The following is a 22,574-nucleotide window of genomic DNA, read 5'->3' as shown; positions in this document are numbered from 1 at the left end:
GTGCCAATAGCAAGTTTAAGAGTTCTTCACATTTGATTAGAGATTAGAGTGCTCCAAACTTTTATGTACCAACTCACCTTTCAAATAAAGAGGACCCCAATACCTTTTTATATTCGTTTAGCATAACTTTCTACATTTACCTAAGTTCCAGGTATACAGCAGCTTATACTGCACTCTTAGATTACTGTATCCTATTTTACCTCTGAATATCATTACGTACCGAGATGTGAAAAGAATTCATAAACCACAACTTCTGTAAAGAAGAGCTTATGTCAGGCAAGAAGGTGCTTCATTTATTTCCAGTACATTGCTTCCTTATTGCTAAATTCACTTTTAATAAAGCGCAGTCATCCATCCATCCATCCATCCATCCATCACATGCTCTGCTCACCAACTTAAACCAGAACATTTGTATCCAGGAGTGCACCACACTGGCTGAAAACAGAACACATCAGAACCAAGCAGATACTCTTACCTAAGCAGACGTTGTTGTATGGCATCCCAGGAGTCTCGGCGGTTTTCATCCACATACATTCGAAAGAGTATTCTCAAGCAACAAGCCAAGCTGCTGGTCTCTTGTTTCAAGAGATTGGGTTTTGATTTACCCTTGAACCCTACAAATCAGGAGAGGGAACATTCACATTTGTAGTTACCAGCCAAGAGGTAAAGCTTATCAACAATACATCCACTAGTGAACAGTAATGGTTTCTTGTCCAGATAGTATTTCCTTCTCCTTGATTTTGACTGAGACCTAATCTATTTATAAAGATATTTAACTACAGTAGTACCGACTGTGTAGCTCTACTTTAATCAAAAAAGCAGATAATTTAGCAAACAATTATTCAAGTCATCAGGAAGGAGACAAGTAATAAAAGCATGCAATGCTGTCTGATTAACTGTAGAGATTATTGCAATGGGATACAGCTTTAGCTATTGAGATACAAAAGTAAGTGTAGCTCAGTATTCTTGTCAAACTAAAAATAAAAGCCCCACCTGCTCTCCATAACACAGTTCGCTGTTCATAATTTGAATTAAAGGCTTTTGAAAATGAATGAGACTCTTGCAGACAATCTAGTAACTTAAAGAGGTGATGTGAAGACATGTATTTATACATTCCTTGGTCTTCTGTGTCAATGTGGATATCTGCATCCAATGCATCTCGCTAAAGGAGGTGGAGGGGAAGAGGAGGTAGTGTCAATAACATTTTATTTTTATATAAGCTTAAGAGACTTTGATACTTCATCAACTATCTACCACTAACTCCAGATTCCATTTTTAGGTACAAGGGAAATACTAGTGCAATACAACACAGCAGAATGGTCCTATCAAATATCAGAGTTGTACTCTTTTCAATAGGTTATTTCAAAAGACAGAAGTTGTGATCTATCCTACTTATTGATAAGAAAAAAAAAAAAATCAAGAACAAGGGAAGAACCTCCCTTATCAAGGCATAAAAAAAAAAGCCATAGCAATACAATATAGAACATTTCCTCTCCTATAGGAGCTGACTGAGTAGGCCTGCTGAATTCTGAAAAGCATCAAAATGAACCACAAAAATAGTGCAAGTTCAAATGCTGCATAGTGTAGAACTTCCCCATCTTTGGCTAACGTCAAGTTTCATTAAAGTTAGTCAATATTTTTAGCTAATTTCATTAGTAATTTAGCTATACCTTCCCCAAAACACCACCAGAATACACTAGGCCAAACTTCTAGCTTAGGGCTTTATTAACATAGCTGAGCAAGAGCTACCTTGCACTGTTCCCTAGAAACAGAATTTTCAGGAACAAAGACCTCTCCGAGGCAGGTAATGAGTTAAACCTTGACCATTAACCTTGCTAAAGTTCAACTTCTGCATCTCCTCCTCTGTAAACACCTAGAGGACGACCAAAGCCTCAACTGTGGCGAAATGAAGACACTCAGGCTAAACAACAGAGAAGAATGCTCTCCGCAAAAGAAACAGAAAACATTCTTGATGAGTATTCATTATAAAAACAATGATAATATATTATATTGATAATAAAATCAGTGGTAATATAATTGAAATAATCCAACATACAGACTGCCAGGAAACACTGCTGGCAGTCAAAAAAATTTCACAGCTTAAGAGTAATGACACATTCAGGGGAGTGCTGAGAGGAAAAGGAAGAGACTATATACTTTGCTTTGTAAACACACTTCAAAGCATTCGATAGTCTTTGTACTTTACTGCCACAACAAGGTTCTAAATAAGTCTGACAGTACCTGAGCTGCAGCCATGTGCTCAGCATCTTCCTTCTTGCTTGTTGCTGGATAGAACACTATATTATCAATGGTCTGGATCAATTCCAGCTGTACCACACACTTTATAAGGAGGCCAGCAAATAGTTTCTGGTCTAATGAAATGGAGTAACGCAAGTTTCAGAAACAAGTTATGACAATTCATTTACAACATGCTAGCAAAACACTACATTACCATCAGCACTTTGATATTTAGTGATGCTGTGAATTATCTTATAAAGAAAGATTTCTCTGCAAGGCATAAGGATGTACTCCAAGTTTAAGTGCCCAAAAACTTTCTCTACAGAACTACAGAAGTGGACTAAGAGTGGCTACAAAAGTTGATTTAATAAACTTGTTTTCCTTACTTGTATAAGGACCACCTTTCCAGCTCTCATCTGTTGGATTTGAAAATTGACTTTGTCCTCTTTCTGAAGCATTTTTATCCATGCTGCTTAAAGACTGGTGATCTAGGTCTAAATCCTAGGAGAGAATGCAGAACAATTCTAGTAATCCAAAATACTAACTACCAATCAGCTATCAGTTTTTAGATGACTTCACTAATCTTAAGATTCAAAAGCTTCCTGCTTTCCATTTATTCTTTCTATCTTATTTTACAAAGATACCAAATACAAGCTAATGTCAATTCCCATATTTCTTGTCAAGTGTATTTACAATGATAAAATATTTGAAAGCCAACCTAACACAAAACCCTTCAGGTTAGTTTGTTGTACCGACTTAACTCTTACCAAGTGTTTTTCAGCTGAATCTTCCTCCATTCCCGCAGGCCTCCATGTCAGCAAGCTTCATAAAGTAATTAAAAAAAAAAAAAAAGAAAAAGAAAAAAAGAAAAAAGTAAATATTGTCATTCTGGAATTAGGTAAATTAGGTATTAGTATGAAAAATAAATTTATGAACTTACACATGAGGAATAGTAGTTTTGAAGATTTCCAGCATACAATTGCATGTCTGGCCCCAGACTTCAGGGCTGAATTTCTGTCCGTTTAGTATTACCAGGTTTTCTAGGCAGTTTGTACCTGATCGAGCCAACTGCTCGTTATCTGTGAAAGAAATGTTCCATATTTATCAAGTTCCTCAATATCAATGAAAAATTAAGCATTCTCTATTACTGCTCCATTAAACGTTTTCACCAATATTGTGAAATGCACAGTATCTTAGCTCAAAGCCTACTTATGAAGTACATTGCAATAACATCAAGCTTAGGAACCTACTGAGTAAGAATTAGTGTTTAAAAATACACTTCATGAGACTGAAATCCAAACAGGGAGAGAAGCAGAAAGGAAGCATGCAGCGAGACAAAGGAAGGAAAAGCACCAGTTAGAAACTTATGATTTCCTGCAAGGTAATTCCCCCACATTCCATGCTAGCAACATGCAGGATTTCAGGCATAACCCAAAAGAAAACACTTTTAGAAAGTCATGTTTAAGAGTACTAGATGGCGGGGGGGAATCAGAATGCATACGTATATATATATGTGTGTGTACATAAATGAAGTATTTATCCATGCAGCCGAATGAAGAAAGGTTGTTGGCAGAAGATTAATAAAACTCTTTAAAACCTTTTGATTAAACAGAATGATGCTCAAATATTTAAGATCCTGCACCCATCCATTACATAACATATTGTCCTAATGGTAGTTTTTATTCTTCCAAAATTCCCCTTCTTAAGTAATAAGCACTTAAAAATACATTGATCAAAAGATACAAGCAAATAAGCTACCTTGTTTTACACACCAGTGTAACTGTGTAAGTATGTCAGGAAGAAGGATCACATTTAAAGCTTCATAAAATTGCGTAAATACATCACAGATTGCATAAAGTGCATGGTTGCATGTAGTAGTCATCCATTCAGATTTCTATGAGAAAAAATGAAAAGTCTTTGCTTTTATGTAGGTTCTTCTATGATGACAGCACTTGGCTTATGCATGGCTATTCACCAAAGGACGTGGCCTCTGAGGAGAGGAGCAGAATTTCAATGAAACTAAAAAGCCTCACTACTGCAAATGTCTTGTCAGAACCATTTAGTTGGCCACGTGAATACTGTTCAGAAAACTATACACTTTCACAACAAAGTATGAATATTCGCTTTGAAAATATTCAGACAGAGAGACCAGACAGATAGGTCACTGGATACTATGACAAGTTTCATACACACCACAGAATACAGCAGAATACTGTAACCTATCATTACATTTGGGGCAGTATGGGGTAGAAATACACAAGACAAACAATACAAACTGCTGCCTTGATTGTTTGAGTTCTTAAGTAACAACTCTAATGTTTGCTTGCTTTTTTGGTGTTTTGTTTGTTTGTTTTTACCTCTGTTTGTTGTTCAGGGAGTTTCATATTATCAAAAATCCGAAACACAATTCTGAACAGATCTTGCCACCAGTGCTTTTCAAAGGTATGGCCATAACTCTTCATTATTTCAAACATCACTGTTAAGCCTCTACAAACAAACCCAAACAAATAAAGGAAAAGATGTTAAAATACATACCTGTGATCTCTTCACTAACTGAATAAAAAAAAAAAAAAGCAAAGCTTTATTACCTTGTTCGAACATCTAATTTGCAACGATTGATGATACAAGAAAGTTCAAATAAAATAGGAAACCATCCTCTGACCCATACTCTGTCCCCAGGAGCAACATTCATATCATCACTCGTGTATTCTCTTAATACCTTGGAGATGGGCAGGAAAAGAGACTTTTTAAAAAAAAATTTAAAAAAACCCTTTACGTCTGACAAATTTAGATACTACTTATGTCACAGACAGACTTGAAGAGTTAGCTTACTTTCTACCATAATGCTCAAATCCTGTAAAATGTAAGTATAAATCTGAGATATAACTTTTGAAAATACTGGAGAAAAAAGAAATAGAGAAAGTAAATACTTAAATCCATTTTCCTGAAGTCCTGCTAAAGGCTTTAGAAGTTATAGAGGTTTGGACTTCAGGAAGCAAGTTTAACAGTGACAGTCAACAATTACATAAATTCAGGTAACAGGGAAATGGAAGTTAGGCATAATTCTGTCCTACACTTCTCCGGCACATTGAATACAGCATGCACATCTTGCAATGGTAACACGCAACTGCCATGTAACCCCAGGCTCTTTCCAGCAAAGTGATTAGTAAGCATTCATACAATAGACATACAGAAAAATATGCATGTTTGTAACCAATTTAACTAGACATAATTAAGGTGACAGAACAAGAAATATTGTTCCCCAGGTAATCCTAACCCTATTTTAAAAAAGAAAAAGCCTATTTCATTCAGTTACTTCAAATTTGGACTGATGAGACTTAACATTTTTTACTTAGTCCTAGTTTACTGCTTACAGAACACCAAAACGACTCCTAATTCTGAATAAGCTTTTAATACAAACACTTGCTGCTGGGAGACTGAAGTTTGAGTCTGAAAGGTCGCTCTTAGTTATAAGATTGGTCTCAGTTTAAGAGCAGAAGATAGCATAAGAATACACAAGCATAAAAATTAAAGGAAAGTACCTGTGGTCTTTCTGAAACATATTTTGCACAATACCGAATAAGTCTAATAGCCTCCATGCTGGTGTCCGGAAACGCAACATTACAGGCAAACTCAGAAAGACATTTTACTGCATCCTGAAATGAATCAATTGCTGCTGGAAAGTGCTGTTGAAAAATATTTGCTGTGAAGAACAAACAAAATTCACTGATATTGAAACCCATAGATAAACTGGCATTGATCTACATATGTCAGCCATGGTACACCACTACTGAATGGACAAACATGAAAGAACCAGATCTTCTAGATTGAATATGGTTCTCTGCCCCCCCTTGCATTCTTCCCCATCCCACCCCATCACCCAAATTTGTCAGCATCATATTTTCTCAGATTGGATAATTACCAATTTTATAATCTAGGATTATTTCATTGCTTCTTATATGGTTCAGTTTCCTCATACAGCACATACAACCCAAAGCTCTTAAAATATTTTGAGAAATAGTAGGAGTAAAGCTTGATGTTAGCTTCCCTGCTGTGAATGAAGTTACTTAAGTTTTCCTAAATTATCTTAGCCTGTAATTATTCATACTCTGTAGCCAGAGAAGAAAAAGCAGTCAGATTTCAGATTTAAGGGTCAGACTAAATACAAAACAAATCCAGTTCATACAAACTTTTGAAAAAACTACAACTCCCAAGATCTGTACAGTTCAAGGTAAAAAAAAAAGTTTTGTTTCTATTCACACTTATTAATACTGCCCATAGCTCTTTTTCCCCCATGCTACTTAACGGAAAAAGGGTACTTTCAGGACATTTACAAAAGCTACAATCAATACTGCAGGTCCATTTTGAGAATATTTAAGTTGGTGGTCTTCCTTTGAAGTGGCAGCAGTACGTTGTTCAAATATACTTTTAGAGCAGGTAGGCTGTACCAACTAACTCTACAAGAAGTCACATATCAGTGTCGCAAGCTTTATGATCCCTACCATGCAATACTGAGTCAGTAGGGTAGTTTGTGAAATATGTTCCTTAATCCAAAACAACTTATTGTGACAGATGGGGCAACATACAAACTTACTGAATCTATTGCAAACTACCACACTTCTACAGCAGAGTAGCTATATCTAGTTTTTCCTGTCCATAGCATTCAGGAGACTTAACAGGTAAAGACCTAGCTGCAGAGTTTAAACCGTCTGGCTGCAAGACCTTGTGTTTCTTTACCTGGAAATACAAGAGTCTAATTCAGATGGGCTTTTTAAACCAGAATCACAGCAGCTAAGCTAGTTTGGGTGCTTGCACCTGCCAAGCGTTACTTACTGACTATATGTGCTGTAGTTTGAAAGGCCAGCTCCACAATATTCCCATCATGGTCTGATGCTGCTTGATGAAAGACTGCAAAGATATTCTTCCAGCCTGAACGAATATTACCAGCTTGAGAGTTCACCATCTGAGCAATACAGCGTATTACCATGTCCCGAATAGTTGGAGATCTTTTTTTTTTAAAAAAAAAAAAGAAAAAAAAAAAAGGAAAGTGAGACTTTCACAAGTAGCACAATTTTACACTGGCACAAAGTAACTGTGCCAATTCCACATACATGACAATCTAACCGACACCAACTAACATCTTTAAGTAGGACTAAAGCAAGCCAACACAGAAATTGCGGTGCATCACACCTGTTTTTCTTCATGATATGCTCAAAAGGCCTTAGGAAGTCTTTCTGGAAGCGGAAGTTGGCCAACTCTCCCTTCTCAAGAAATTTCATTGACAGCTGCCTTAATGAGTCTACTGCAAAGATGGCAACATCTTCATTAGGGTTACATCCAACCTAGAAGAAAATCATATTTTCAAACACCTACCAGCTAATGCATTATTTCTATGAGTAAAACAACTCATAATTCAAGTTTCATGTCAGTTCACTACAAAATTGCTAGCACATTCTAGTTTTCAGCTCTTTAGAAGATGGGAGGTTACTTTTGGAGAGGGCTTTCTCAGTCATTTGACCTAACTAAACAGACCCACGGATTTTGTAAGCAACAAATGCAGAACTATAACAGCCAGCTAGACACTAAAAAGAGAAATAAAAATCTTATGTTAAAAAAACCCAAAATACCCAAACATGGTCCAGTTTCCTAAGGAAAATAACTTTGTTGTTCCAGGATCATCTGTATAAATTTTAGAGGAAAACTAACTTGGCATTTGATCAGACAGATAAGACAGTGGCATAAACAAAAATTACAAACACAAAATCATATAATGAATTAAGATCATTCCCATAAAGATTTCCATTTCTGTTTATACACTTTAGTTTTTAAATAACTGCTTCCTTTAGGCACTGTTAATGGATTTTATTTTGTTTAAACATCACAACCTGTACTACTATGAACATAAAAAGGAAAAAGCTGATTAAAGATGTCCTGCTATTCATGTATGTTCTGTAACTTGATTTTAAAAGATACCTTATTGAAGTGATCTCCAATTACGTGCCAAATCCTTGACCACTGCAGCCTGATGCGATTCATGTTGTAATACGATATCTCCACTATCTTCTGCAGGCTGAACATGCGGGGATGGTGTGGGGAAGCCAGCTCATCCATGGACACGGCACACAGCCATCGAACAAAGTCAACTGAACATTAAAACGCATCACTGTAAGTTCAGGATGTTACATTGCAAGAGTTCCTGTAACCCACCTAATGGTCAGCATACATACCTATTGCATTTCCATCCAGCCTAGTTGATCCTGTAAATATCCTACGGAACAAACAAATGAGTTGCAGTTTTAGCTGCGCATCCACAAGAGTGAATCACATCTTGCTGTAGGCAAATGTCAGCAGAGCTCCTGGAGGTACTTTATGATCCTCCATGCCATGAATTCTGCAGCTGTTTTATTCTTCCTCCTTGGCAGTAGTTCATGTCCTTCTCCTAAGTCTAAGCACACTCTTCCCTGCTGCAAATCACAGTCTACTATGCTTTTTCCCTGCTGCAGGGAAGAGGCACAAGCTCACACTTTTATCCAGGGCAAGTACTGCTGGAGCACTCATTTGGATGACAGTATGCTAAATTTCATAGGGACAATAAAAGGACATTAAGAAAGCTCTGCTGCAAGACTCCACTGGATGCCAGCTACCTACTTGACCTTTACACTGTTCAAGAATACTGTAAATTGTAGCCATCAAAACGGATGGCAGAAAGACTATGGATGCACTATTGTCCCTTCTTCCCCTTCAGAGCCTAGAGAGGACTTCAGACCACTGATGAGGGTTCATACAGATACTGATAAGTGGAGAATGTTGCCAAATCTTTTAGACTTTGATGTGGTAATAGACACATTTATGTTGCAATAAATACTGCAAGTCTGAATGTACAATTCTACAGACATGCCCAATAGTTGCAGTAATTATAAAAAAGTCCCCTTCCAACACATGGTGTATGAGAGAAGCATCTCTTTAGACAACACTTCAGAAGGACAGATGAGAAAGACAGTGATTTGGACAAGAATAATGAATAAAGAGCAAAAGATCAGCAAGTCTAAGAAAAAAAAGAGGACAGACTTGTAAGTCAGATAGAATTATCAGACAGATTTGTAAAACAAAAAAAATAGCTAAATACTGCAATATCAACTTAATTCTGGTCTTCACTGGCTTACTCCAAAGAAAAGGCGTAAGAACACACACATACATACAGTGCCTCTTCTCACGATATAATACATTAGTTACACTGCTATTTAATGACAGTCTTTCTTTTGTGAGTGTTACGTGCCTAAACAGACAAACTTACTAGGTCCAGAGAAAGCATCTAACTATCACCATCTTTCTCACAAGACAAATATGCTTCAAGAACAAAAGTCTCTGTCAGAGTCTGCAAATAAAGTGAAGATGTTCAGCAACTTCAAGTCACATTTTCCCCAGAAAGAGATTATATTCTCAGTACCTGTCTACTGCTACCACTACACTCTGTGAACTGGTTTCTCCCACAGACTCTTGAATGCTTGCCATATGTCGTTTATCAGCTCCACTTCCAACAAGGTTACCTGCAATAAAAGCCATTAAAACCCAGTAACGAGCATCATGAAATCGTGACTTTATATTAACCCCAACTTTATACACATAGACGAGAAAAGTGACTACTGCTTCCAATTAGCTTGTAATTTACATAGAGCAGATGGTGCCTTTGCCAGATCTGTGTCAGTTTATTACAAAAGTAAACAACCAGTAAGTAGAATGGGGTTTTCACCCCCCTTAGGGCATTGTGTTTTGACCATCATGTTTATTAAGTTAAAATGAGGTAATGCTGTTAAGATTAAAAATGAGAAAGTATTATTTTAAAATGTTAACTCTAAGTCAAATACAAGTAGTTAATGCCTGACACAGTTCTGTTATATTCAGCATCATTATTGGTTTTAGCATTGACTCCAGAGTATTTTCAAATTAAAAGGTTTCCTTGAAGGTTTTCCTAAGATTAGGAAGAGCCTTGTCCCTCTAATTTACAGCTTAAAATCTAAGGTTTGTTTCTTGCACATACTGCAGGAACAATAGGAACTGGTACAGCAAACCCAACACGCAGAGTTAAGAATTTCCTTTGGTAAAACAAATTATCAATCATTGAAACATCTATTAGTTCCCAAAGATAAACGGCATATGTTTTTACTATTAAAAACAGAGCATAAAAAGAAAGAACTGATAATACCGGTAAAAAAACTATGACTTGGTAAGTATGGTAAAATAGTTTTGACAACATATTCCAACAAATAAACCTGGAGGAGTTTTGTCAAATAGCTTCTACCAATTACAAACTTAGAACAGATTTGGTAATTACAAATACATCTTGAAATACACAGCTCCATTTTTTTTTTTTTTAAAAAAGTTTCATTAACCCAATATAGCTTCCCCTGTAAGCAAGTAACTGTGTTTTAATATCTTATAACTTTAATATCTTATAACTTTCTTAGCCATCCTACTTCACTTACATGTGTATCTTTGTGAAGTTCAAGATTAATAATCTTACCTAATCCCAGGCCCATAAACTCTTCGCCTCCAGATGCATAACCTTTAATGCTTCCTTCCCTTTCACGCCCAGAGCCAGATAAATACCGAGTTTTCACTCCAGTTCCTATGAGTTGTGCTAGTTCCAGCTGGCTAATACATTTCAAGATCTAAAACAAAAAATATTTAAACACCATGCTTCTGGACACATTATACTTTTATTTCTAACATATTTAATATTTATAACTATCCCAGACTCTCTAACCTTTAAAACAACTTTGACAATAGTAACAGTTTTGATGTAGCTGAAACATTGTTAATACAACTGGAAATACAGTTGAACGATTCATTCAAGATCACCAGCCGCCACAAATCATTCCAATATGAGAAAAAATAAACAGTACCCAAAAAACTAACTTGGATCTCTAACTACTAGAGACACTAGAGGAAACTTTTTTTTTTCCACTTCTCCAACTTTCAAAACTATAAACACCTTGCAGTTGATCTTCTAGAAAGTTCATTGTCCCAGAGAGATGCCAAGACTGAACTGTTGCAGCTACTGCTTTGAGTAACAAAGTTCCAAAGCAGAAAGTGAAAATGCCAAAGCTGTGTGTTGCCGTCAGCACAACATTGACTCTCCTTTTCCTTCTTGCTCTCGCACTGCAACATCCCTTGGACTGGCACAAGCATTTGTGAGGGTATACTGTAAACCAGCTCAAGTAATTTGTCAACTAGAGTAGCTTATGGCTTATATTATTATCATGTAGCCAGAGACTACTGCCAGAGAACATAATGCAGCAGGAATGCCCCTTTTAGCAGCAACACAGGTTTACATTTGATTAAAGAGCTCCTGCAAAATATGCTTTAAGAAAATACATATGATCCCGATAGCTTACCCTTTCCTATCCCCCACCAAGTTATTTTAGACCTAACTTTTCATGTGATCATGGTGTAAATGTTGCCAAATGCTGCACAGACAAATCTGGACCTGTGAGCTACAATATTTTTGTTTATGTGAACAAGAATACAATAACTTCTGTGCAGAATTCTCTGAAGTAAAATGAAATTTTAACTCCGTATCAAAAGCAGCTTACAAAAATTATAATATTGGTCACACAGTGTCTACAGGATCTGTCAAAAAATGCAGTGCATTATTTTCTATACACACACATATAAACATAAAAACACTAACAAAATAATGCACTTACATCCACATTTAAAAAGGGTTCTGACATGTGCTGGGAGCTAAATGCAGTTACTGAAGACTGAATGTAGTAGAAGAAAATCCTGCAAGTTTTCAAAGGACAATGCAGGTGCACTGTTTAGACTAACCAAGTTTTTACCTCATGCCAAGAGTTCCCAAGATAGTTGCCATCTGTGTGAGCAACTGTAATAAGTGTCTTAATGGTATCTATGTTCTTCTGTTTCATTTCTGTAATACTGGAACTGGCGGTCAACAATGAAAAACGAGCAAGGGCTTGTACATAAGCATCTCGTTCAAGCTACAAGACAGAGAAAAAAGCATCATAAACAAGTCCCTGAAGAGCTAGAGAAAGCTACTTGTCCAGCACGCCTACACAATTTTCCTTCTATATATATCTACCAATTACATTAGAGCACTTTCCAGCTGAAGTAGTAGGAGGCAAGTTAGCAAATGCTCTTAAGAGAAGACTCAGCAATAAAATGAAAGCAGAGTTGGAGAAGAGTGTGAGGATACAAAGATCTGAAACTAAAATAAGACTGTAGTATTTTATTTTACCATTTCAAGAAATTAGACGAGATGCTTTATTTTCTATGTACGAGTGGTCTGAAATCCTTCATCTCACTCCCAGAGCTTACACTGCTCTTAGCAAGGCCCATGCTAAGTCTCATACAAACCTGCATTCCAAAGATACAGGCTATTCTAATTGCACATCGTATTCCTTCTAAACAAAGGGATGCAACTTCTGTGTCATCACAGTTCTGCAAGCCAACACTGTAAGCTGCCAGCAATGGAGTCCATACAAGCTAGAGAAAGGAAGAAACTAAGTTCAGAAATCTATCACAATTTTACCCCAACACACTAGATAACTGAAACCAAATACATCCAAAGAGTCCACCTGTTGCATTACTTAACTCCTCAGAGGAATTTTTCACTTTTTTCTATGCTTAAAACTCTTGGCAATGAAGATACAAGAACTTCACACTCACTTTGAACATGGGTCTGACGTGATCCAGATGAGTGGCGCTAGTAAAAGGAGCCTTTGCGTGGCTTACGGCCTCCATGAGGGCTTTAGCTGTTTTAGCCATTTGTTCCATCTCCAAGTTGTACAACAACCTCCGCTGCTTCTCATTAGCTACACCTATGGGGAACACCACACAGTAGCATTGGTTTCTTTTTTATAAGAGCATATTCGGTGTTTTCGCGTTGAGCATCACAAAATGTTAAAGGTACTGCAAATGAAATCAAAGATAAAGATCTTCCAGAATGTTAAAACTCAGGAGGCTCTCATAGGTTGCAAGCAAGGAACTCCAGCACTAAAACCTACACCCCAACTTAAGACTTTATTCTACACCAATTAACTAATTCAGCACTTTATTGCATGTCATATGATATCACCTCATCACTGGAAGTCAGTCTCACTCCGCCTGTAAAAATGGATAGAAATATCTTTCATTTTCTTAGGCTGACATCCTCAAAACAATACTAGCTCTCCCCAACTTGATAAATAAATTAATAACTTAGTGTTTCTTTATCCTTATACTAAAGCTTCCATTTTCAAGCAAACCAATTTTCTTCCTATTGTGATCTAGGAAACCTGCAAACAGCACAGAAAACACTGAAAAAACCACTATGCTGAAGATTCAGAATTCAATAATTTGACTTAAATTAATACCAGCTACTCTAAGTAAAACCTGAGTACAGGTGGGGATACTGGTTTTTAGTGTACACTACCCACAAAAGTCCTCATTTGGTCTAGATGAGGATAGATGCCTATGACTATAGATCATGACAAACTCTCTGATCTCTCTTTCAAACATTATCACAAGGACTGAGCAGTTACCAGCCTCTGAACTACGGATAGACATGAAAAAACTCCAAAAAAACCCAAAACCCCACCTGTCATTTAGCACATAAAACCAAGAAGTTAACTTGCGAAGTAAGTGCTACCTTCAGTTATTGTACCATTTTCCCCTCACAATTCTATTTAAAAAAACCCCAAACAAATCTAATTTCTACTGCCTCTCTGTGTGGGCGCCAGATGCACTCACACAGCTATGTTTCCACCACAAAAATAGCACTATTAAGTAATAACTGAGCCAGTTTCATTCCAAGTATCTGTATTAGCCATTCTAAATGTAATTTATGCATTGCACAAAGATGTTTTCAAAAAGGGATCTGAACTCCTCTATGCCATCCTGAACGTTACTGCAATAGTTTGAGAGCAGCGTGGTCTTTCTAGTTTCTAGTTCCTTCTTACTTGGTTTACTACACTTGGTTGTCATTGCGTATTCTTTTGTCTCTTTCATTGCAATTTTCTTTCCTTCTATTTCTTCATAGATTGTGGATAAGTACTCTACTGGCAGGTCTTTACTGTCATTGATTCCTCGATTCATTTTAATGTATTGCTCCTTTGTCATTTTATTTTTTACCTGTGGGAAAAAAAAAAAAGTAGTTGCATTCAAAATCTGATATCCAAGTTCCAGGGAAAACTGAACTTCTACAAGTTCGGTTTTTTAATTTCTACCTGTGGACTGTGCAAGTCTGTAGTCAGCATTATAATAGAGTATGCCAAAACATAGGCAGTGTCAGCACTAGCAAACAGTGTTTGCCTAAGGGAGAAAAAACAAAACAAAACAGTTTTTTAGAATCCTAATTCCTCAATCCATTAGCTCTATTTCTACATGCAAGAAAAATACCCAAAAGTACCATGCTTTCCACCAGAGAGATAACAGAGCCTAAAATTAGTCTTTAGAAACACATGAAGGTCCAAGCATTTAAAATGCAAATTAAAAAGGGAAAAAAAAATATAAAAGCATCATCTTCACAATGTTGAAAACTAGCAACGACCAGAATTTTCAAGTACATTCCCAAACGATTATACATTATCCTTTTTTGGGTAATCCTACAAAAGCCGAAGAACAGTTTACTTTTCACTCTCAGGGTTTTGTAGGGAACTACACAAAACCAACCCATCAATGCACCAACCGGACTATGAAGCCTCAACACCCAGCCAAACTTCAGTGCTAGTTTATTGCATTAGAAACAATAGCAACACTGTCTGCTGGTTGTCATCTAACATACATACATTTTGTTCAAAGTCTAATGGGCAAGCAAAAATGTGTAACATCTTACTAGGTATTTGACATGTATTTTTTATTTTAGCCATTGCTACTTCCTATTACTGTTGTTCACACTTGACTGATCTGCCTTTGTTTAAAAACAGAACAGCTAATACAGAGACATTTTCACATACTTTGGGCTTCTCTCTTCCAATAATTCCTTCTAGCAAGTATTTGGGATTTAATGAAAAGCAGCATCAGTATACTTTCTATCCAATGTTTCTGTTTGCCTAGCTGCTGAAGAGGCTCATCACCAATATTGGCAATGAGATCCGCTCCTCACGGAAGCCTGTAGAAGTTTCTGACCCAGGACGAGTGCGAGTCGCACCTTGCCCCTAAGGGCCACAAACAATACAGTCATTCTTTAGGTACTTCTCCCACACAAAAGTTTCGGATTACCGTTGGTTGCATTCAATGTATCTAGCAGCAAACTTCTCCATTAATCTATCGATCTTCTGGGCTTCTCCTGGCAGACGAAAACCTTCCAGAAATATACGTAGAGCAGAGACAAAATCTTTTCCACAGAAATCAAGCTGGTCTACATAGGCATACATCACTTCCTTGTTAAACTTGTGGCTTTCCCCAAGAAATTCCCCAACTTGAGTCTAAAAAAAAAAAACCAACCAAACACAACACAACACACAAGAGACAGTTATTAGTGTGTAATCCAACTGCCAGCTTTGCAAGAAAGTTTATAACAAGAATTGCACAGCTGGCAGTTTTGCAAGACTGATACACTTCACCGAGCAGGCAACCGTTAGGGGGATGACAAGAAACCAGTATCATTAGAAAATGCCTTTAGTCTGCATATTCTTGCTTCCCTCAAGCCCCACAGCAAGATCTGCATTACTGTAGAGCCAGGGAAATCTGAACTGTGCCCAATTTCACATGCAGTACAGAATGCTTTGCCACTGCAGTTCACGCTATTCCTTTGCTGCATTGTTAATGCAGACGAATGTAGCTATTTTACTAAAAAGCCGAGGACAGCAAATAAATAGAAAGTAGCATTGATATTAAGTATCTTCATTAGAACCCTTACACTTTCAGTTATCTATTAATGAAATATGAACTAAAGAGAGAGTTTATACAGACATCAGAAGATGGAAGAAGATGATAGGGGCAAAAGTATTATTTATCATATGTTGGATGTATTCTTACAGAACAGAGGCGTTCTTCTTGGTGCAAAAATTGTGCAATGTCCTCTGCTGTAGTACCAAGCATTCCCTGCTCCTGTAGATACTGTATTCCTCTCTTTGGTTTTTTATTAAATCTATTCAGACAAAAACATGGTGAAATTGAGACATACAATTGAAAAAATATCACAGCTTATAAAGTTTTCTGGTTTACAGAGCCCTTCTAAATCAAAGATCTTGTACTGTAGCTCTGTGTCTTTTTTCTAGTTAGAAAAAAGTCAAGAGAACATGCAACAAATGTTAACTATATCACACCATAGGCTACAACTCATCAGCAACTGAATGTACCTTAAAACTTACTGCTGGAAAACTCGCTTAAAAACTGACCCTTTTGAAATCTGAAATATCAGAGAACTTCCATGAAATGTTAAAAATGTTGCTGTTCAAGACCTTTTTATAGCTCTCACAGACATAAAGACCTTCAAATTAATGAAAAAGTAGTAAAGCATAGCTTGACAGTGAATTAATTCTCCAAACTCTATTTCAATAAAAGACAACAAATGGTATAAAAAAGCTGCAAGATAACATTAAGTCTGCCTCCTCAAATCAATTTCTCTCTAGGTATACACACACTTTCTTCTCTTGTATGGCTGAACCAGCACAAAGGAAAGTTCTGAAACCACCCCGCACTCCACCCAAGATTTTATTGAATTCCTTTTAACTACAATAGCCTCCAGCGTTAGCTTTTAACAACAGCAGGCAAGAGTCTTCAGCATTAAGACCAATTTGTAGGTGTCCCTGCAGGTTTGACTGCGTAAGATCATAAGAAACAATATGGTTGTACACATAGGTTTTTTTACTAGTGAATCTTTTTTTCCTGTCATACTGGACTTACAGTTCTATCCCATGTTCAATTATTTCCTTTTGCTGCTTGATGACTTCAAATTGCTCAGGATCATCTGGGACAGTAGTCTGGGTACCAACACTTCCAACTCCCGATGACACAGTGGAGTCCAAAGAACTGACACTACTCCGCCTCCCTCCACTCTCAAGGCATTTACCTTCAGCCATTTCCTGTTCAGATGGCTTATATGAACCTGTTTATAAACAGGGTGAGACTTAAGTTATCCTGTTCAGTCAAAAGCTTTTAGTTATAAAACTTTTTTACTTATAAAACTTTTTAGTAGAAATATGAGTCAATATTCTTATTTTATCACCCATACTTTTTGACAGTCTACACTACATGAAGATGCTATATTGATGCAATTCTAAAATAATCAAAAAAAAAGGCAGAAGAACAGCAGCAGCTATGGAGAAATTCTTGCACTTCAACTTAGTACCTGCAAGATTTGTCAAGTCTTATTCTACATAAGCCAGCTTTTATAGTGTAGACAATGGCCTGGCTAAAATTCTTAAGCAGAACCTGGTTATTTGTACCAGACACTTGGAGAGTCAGTTACTGCAACAGCATTAATAATTGTTTATTAAATAATTCATTTGCACAAACAAATAGCCATGTAAAAGCCTAGCATACACACTTCCGAATAGCTTCTAAACACTGAATAAACAGAGGGACAAACTTATGAAACAAATTAGTCTCTCCATAAGGAAACAATCTCACCCAAACTAGCCTGATGATTCGGGTTCACATAAAGGTCTTTGCTCCATTCTACCATACATTTTAAAATAGAAACCAAACATTCAAGTCCTTTTTTCCTCAGGCTTAATTCCTAAAAAACACAAAACAAAATAACCAAACCAATATACATATATCCACACATTTTTAGTAGGCACTACATCACACCATTCAAATCTCAGCAAGTTTGTCAGTTAGGGGGAAATCTATTGGTTATACAAAGTTTCTGCCCCATGACTGTTTAGGCTGGATGCATCTGGGCCAAAAGCAACCATAACCAGACAGACACCAGAAAACATTCCAGCTGCTTTAAGCAGAAGTCTATTGACAATTGATGAGTACACCAAGGGGCAATATACACCAAATCCTAAATGCAGCCCCTTTGTTGTATGTATGATTATGATCATCCAATAAGGCTATATAGTGTCAGAGAAGTGTCTTACTACCTTAGTTGTACAATAAACAGTTCTATTCAAAATCTGAAACAAATGTCTCCTCATTTTTACTTCCATTTTCTGGTCAAAGGACCACAGAGGAAAAAAATAAAAATAATCAAGCAAGCATCAATACAATTCTAACTGAAGGTGTGAGGTGCACTCAGTTTCAAGACCAACACTGCCACCAAGTTCTCTTAAGCCCTGAAAGCCATTAGGCTGGGCTAGAAAAGCAGTGCTGTAGGACAAGTCCAATGTCCAAAATATCTGCTCTTGCTGAAAGCAGTCTATACTCCACTCTCCCTCTAAGGACTGGGAAAATATAAATTTTAAAAATAAAATACTTGTGGCGGAGATATGGCACAAGAAGTTTGTGCCAAGCAAACACAAGCTGAAGCTACTGCTGGTTCATAAGCCCCAGAAGGAAAGTCATTTGAGTAAGGCAGAGGAAGGCTCATTTGTCTCTCCCACGGCAGCCCACCAAAAGAGCCCAGAACAAGCCTAGTGTCACAATGCAAGTATGCGGCAAAGTCATCAGCATGTAACTGCAAATTAGCTAACTAATAAAAAGAAACATCAGTAGGTTACAGACAACATGAATCACTGGAACTATCAATAACAACGCAGAGATAGCACCATTTATGGGAAAAAAAAAAAAAGCGGTACCTTGTCTTCAGAGCTGTTTTTCTTACCTGCAAAGGCGTCATTCCCAATTCATGCCCACTTCGTCCCTGTGCGATTTTGGACAAATCATTTACAAGGCGTTCAAATATATTAGCAGCGTTTAAATCACAGTCATAGTTAACATAAATATCCACTACACACTGCGCATCTTGAAAATAAAAGAAAGTGTGAGTATTAGGATTCAGTGTAATAGCATTTTTAAAGGGAATCAGCCAGTTGGAGCAGGCAGCACGGGATGAATCCAGACACTTAACCCAAGCACTATGGGATCAAATTCAGTTTTTCACACCTAAACATTACATGTGGCATTTGTCTTCAAAATAATTCTCATCTGCTGCCAGAGGAAGTTACTGCTTTTCATGACAATGGAAGTACCTGCACAAATTCTAGTTAAAGTCTGAATCACCATCCATTTGTGTTCAAAGGAGCTTGAAGAAGTCTCTAAAATATTCAGGAAGATCTCTTTGAAGAACACCTGCAAAATAAATGAAGGACTTGATCTGAAACTTATTGGAACTATGTCAAATGTACAAATCCATTTTTATTCAGTAATTTCTCTTGACAAGTATCATCCCACGCATATTAAAATCTGAACACAAAGTAGTAATGTATTAGTTTAGCAAGCAAAACTAAGACATTAACTTCTAATTTCCAGCTGTCTTTTTATCATTGCAGTATTTTTATTTGAGAATTAGAGCATCATACAAATGATAAAAGTCTCACCTCAATCTGCATTTTTAAATGGGTCTTAAAATTTGAAAGCAGTGTGAGAAAGATGGCAAGAGAGAGCTCAAATACATCAGGAACAGAAGAAACTCCGTTTTTAGATAATGCTACACATAGGTATTGCTTGATTGCATTGATGAACATTTCATGTGTCCTGAAAACTGGACCAGCATTCTGCAGTACCGAGAGAAGAAGCTGGAGAGACACTATCTTAGAACGCAATTCATGGGATCTAGAAAAAATTAAACATTAAAGATATTTTTATTGTATTTATGAATACATACTTCTGTTCAGCATGACCACCATAGCACTTCTTCCATGCCAGAAGAAATGACTGGTCTTTCAATTCATTTCAAGACAGGGGGCGAAAGGGGTGGAAATCAGCCAGCAAGTCATATTGGACATCTATCACCTTAATTTGGAGATTTCCCAGGAGTATTAACTTCTTGGACTAGGATAACAGATGCAACTCAGTGCTACTAAGAAGCATGCCCCCACTCCCCCATCAAAGACTTCATAAATACTATAGTTGAGACTACTTGAACTGATGATATTAATAAACCCACCACACACAAAACCACCCCCCCTCAAGTATTAAATTTTTAATAATTTGAATCAAGTTTCAATCCTAGATTCATCAAGCTAACTGAAAGAAGGACCTGATAAGTGAATTTCGAATACCTGTTTTACTATACATCAGCTACTTAACTGTCTCCAAAAGCTACCTGAAATGGACAGTGTAATAAATACAGTCTCATTACTTGGGATCTGGTGGTCCATCACCCAGTGGTTTCATTGACAGCTTGCACAATGACCTGAACACAAGAAAGGCATCCTTTTGTAGAACATGGGAAAATTTGGCAGCAGCTTGATGTCCAGCTACATCTGTTTCCTTGAGAGCAAGAAACACAACATTAGATCCTCAGTGAGACAAAAGCAACAGAGCAATTAGGAAGATTCTACGGCTCCTCCGAGAATTAGCTACAGATTTAAAAAAACGTGCATTTGGCAAAGTTTAAACTAAACCTAAATAGAACAAGTGATCTGGATCTTTTCACACATGTAGACTGACTCTGCCCCTCCACCCCCACCTTGTATTAAAATACAACTAACATAATTTTGGAACAGCTGTTTTCAGTATCTACTTAAATTGCAGTTGCTGCTTCCTTTTCGAAGGACACATATACTAAAGCTTCTGTCCCTTCTCTCCACTCCCCAAAATCCCACTGTATTAGCTGGCATTAACAACATTTCTCCATTCCTAAATACACATTAGCATCCAGTGAAGTTATTTACCAGATTATCAGTGGAGGAAACAGATTGCCCGTCATCTGGAATCCCATTTGTTTGTATGTTTTCATTACTAGAGCCAGAAAGCGCAATATCTGCAGTCTCTAATGCAGGTAGAGCCTTTACTGTTTCTGTTACTTGCTTTTCTTCAGCCACTAAATCGGAAAAAAGTAAAACTGATTAAAATCATCCATTGAGCTTTTTTATCCCATGACTTTGTGAAGCTCTACAACCAAGTGGGACAGAAGCAGCACTGGCAAACTAGAAAGTTTCTCAGCTACCAGCTAAAGAAGAATACCGCGAGACAATAAAGCCCTGTTCTTACTGCCTTCATAGGTGTTCTTGACGAGACACTTAGTAACACAAAATAACTTCTATGCTTTTATAATCACAAGAATAAAAGTTTGGCAAAACAGGTGCATCTATTTTACTTCAGAAGACTTCGCTACCTTTCACAGCTGACTTGACCACATCTTCCAAGATGCCTTTAACCATTTCCTTTCCTTCATCACTTGTTTCCTCTAACGAAACACACAGAGAGAAAATTTTTAATTTAGTACTTTGTTTAGGAAGAAGATGGAAAGAAGAAATATGACAGAGGCAGAAGGGTTAAAAATTATGGATTTTCGTTAGTAGTTCTGCTCTAAAGCGCTTCCAAGAATTCATACAGAAGTACTCATTGATGTTATTTCCAGTGTTTAAAACAAAGCACAGATATTTTTAATGCAGTGATTTTGTCATTTGTATTTATTAGCTGTTATGAACTTTTAGTTTTGGAATGTCCTACATTCCTAATTTGGATACAGTATATACTTATGAAAAGGTCTTCATAATACACAGTATTTTTACCACAGAACTTCAATTACCTCAAAGTGATTCTGTCACTTCCCACACACTGATTTTCTTCCTTTCCTTCCCCTTTATCAACCTGATCAAGTCACTTCCATTATAATTCTATATACATATATTATATACAGTTGTACTAGAATTCTAGGGAAAACATGAGCTTTTTTCAATGGTTATAATGTTGTAGACAAGGTAACAATGGTCTATATACTCTGAATAACTACTGAGAAAATGCAAGCATGATTTGAGTCAATAACCCCAGTGACTTCTCCACAAAATAGCCTAGAAGAGTATTTTCCAATAGCAACACGTAACTGAAAGCAAGAGACAACCTATTCTTGTTCACCTGATCCTGGTAGAGTCAGATCCTGCTCCAACTTCATGTCTCTGTTTTCTGCCCCCTCAGGCTCACCATTCGTTAATTCCACACTTACAGGAGCAGTGGGTTTGCCTTCCTGATAGCTGTGCTTTAACTGACCAATCTTCGGAGACTTGGACACCACTTGAATTGCAGGAGACTGGGATTTTTGCTGATCTGTTTTTTCTACTTCTCTGGATTCTTGGATCTTGAAAAAACAATATGAAAAAGTTAATCTAAGGCACAAAACATGATAAGGGAAAACAGATGACTATGATGACTGATATTCCTTTGTGATTCACATGTTAACATGAAAAACACAGTGAAAATATAATCTCTTGGCCAGTCAAATTAAAAAGATGCTCTTGAAGCTTATTTTAAAAGCATCCCATCATTTGTTGATACAA

At 37.0% G+C, this 22,574-nt stretch overlaps 1 protein-coding gene across 1 annotated transcript in view; it reads right to left on the bottom strand.

Moving 5' to 3' along the window:
- Positions 1-22,574, bottom strand: part of ARFGEF2 (ARF guanine nucleotide exchange factor 2) — a 36,444-nt gene that overhangs the window by 2,938 nt on the left and 10,932 nt on the right. The window contains exons 6-37 of the mRNA XM_086474844.1: positions 22,156-22,375; positions 21,413-21,484; positions 20,970-21,118; positions 20,435-20,565; positions 19,671-19,905; positions 19,323-19,422; positions 18,956-19,095; positions 17,815-17,923; positions 17,089-17,290; positions 16,219-16,330; positions 15,460-15,665; positions 14,466-14,550; positions 14,199-14,370; positions 12,928-13,079; positions 12,616-12,744; positions 12,081-12,239; positions 10,760-10,907; positions 9,686-9,785; positions 8,466-8,506; positions 8,212-8,381; positions 7,429-7,580; positions 7,072-7,244; positions 5,781-5,941; positions 4,827-4,957; positions 4,596-4,725; positions 3,997-4,132; positions 3,179-3,317; positions 3,006-3,060; positions 2,625-2,739; positions 2,242-2,372; positions 994-1,162; positions 476-614 (exon numbers count right to left, since the gene is read on the bottom strand). Coding sequence (XP_086330970.1) covers positions 476-614; positions 994-1,162; positions 2,242-2,372; positions 2,625-2,739; positions 3,006-3,060; positions 3,179-3,317; positions 3,997-4,132; positions 4,596-4,725; positions 4,827-4,957; positions 5,781-5,941; positions 7,072-7,244; positions 7,429-7,580; positions 8,212-8,381; positions 8,466-8,506; positions 9,686-9,785; positions 10,760-10,907; positions 12,081-12,239; positions 12,616-12,744; positions 12,928-13,079; positions 14,199-14,370; positions 14,466-14,550; positions 15,460-15,665; positions 16,219-16,330; positions 17,089-17,290; positions 17,815-17,923; positions 18,956-19,095; positions 19,323-19,422; positions 19,671-19,905; positions 20,435-20,565; positions 20,970-21,118; positions 21,413-21,484; positions 22,156-22,375 — 4,463 coding nt within the window. The remainder of the gene's footprint in view (positions 1-475; positions 615-993; positions 1,163-2,241; positions 2,373-2,624; positions 2,740-3,005; positions 3,061-3,178; positions 3,318-3,996; positions 4,133-4,595; positions 4,726-4,826; positions 4,958-5,780; positions 5,942-7,071; positions 7,245-7,428; positions 7,581-8,211; positions 8,382-8,465; positions 8,507-9,685; positions 9,786-10,759; positions 10,908-12,080; positions 12,240-12,615; positions 12,745-12,927; positions 13,080-14,198; positions 14,371-14,465; positions 14,551-15,459; positions 15,666-16,218; positions 16,331-17,088; positions 17,291-17,814; positions 17,924-18,955; positions 19,096-19,322; positions 19,423-19,670; positions 19,906-20,434; positions 20,566-20,969; positions 21,119-21,412; positions 21,485-22,155; positions 22,376-22,574) is intronic.

The sequence above is a fragment of the Leptosomus discolor genome, chromosome 17, assembly GCF_034619465.1.
Source record: "Leptosomus discolor isolate bLepDis1 chromosome 17, bLepDis1.hap2, whole genome shotgun sequence".
Taxonomy (NCBI): Eukaryota; Metazoa; Chordata; class Aves; order Leptosomiformes; family Leptosomidae; genus Leptosomus; species Leptosomus discolor.
Note: the sequence above shows the minus strand (reverse complement) of the source record. Positions and strands in the feature narration are given on the sequence as shown.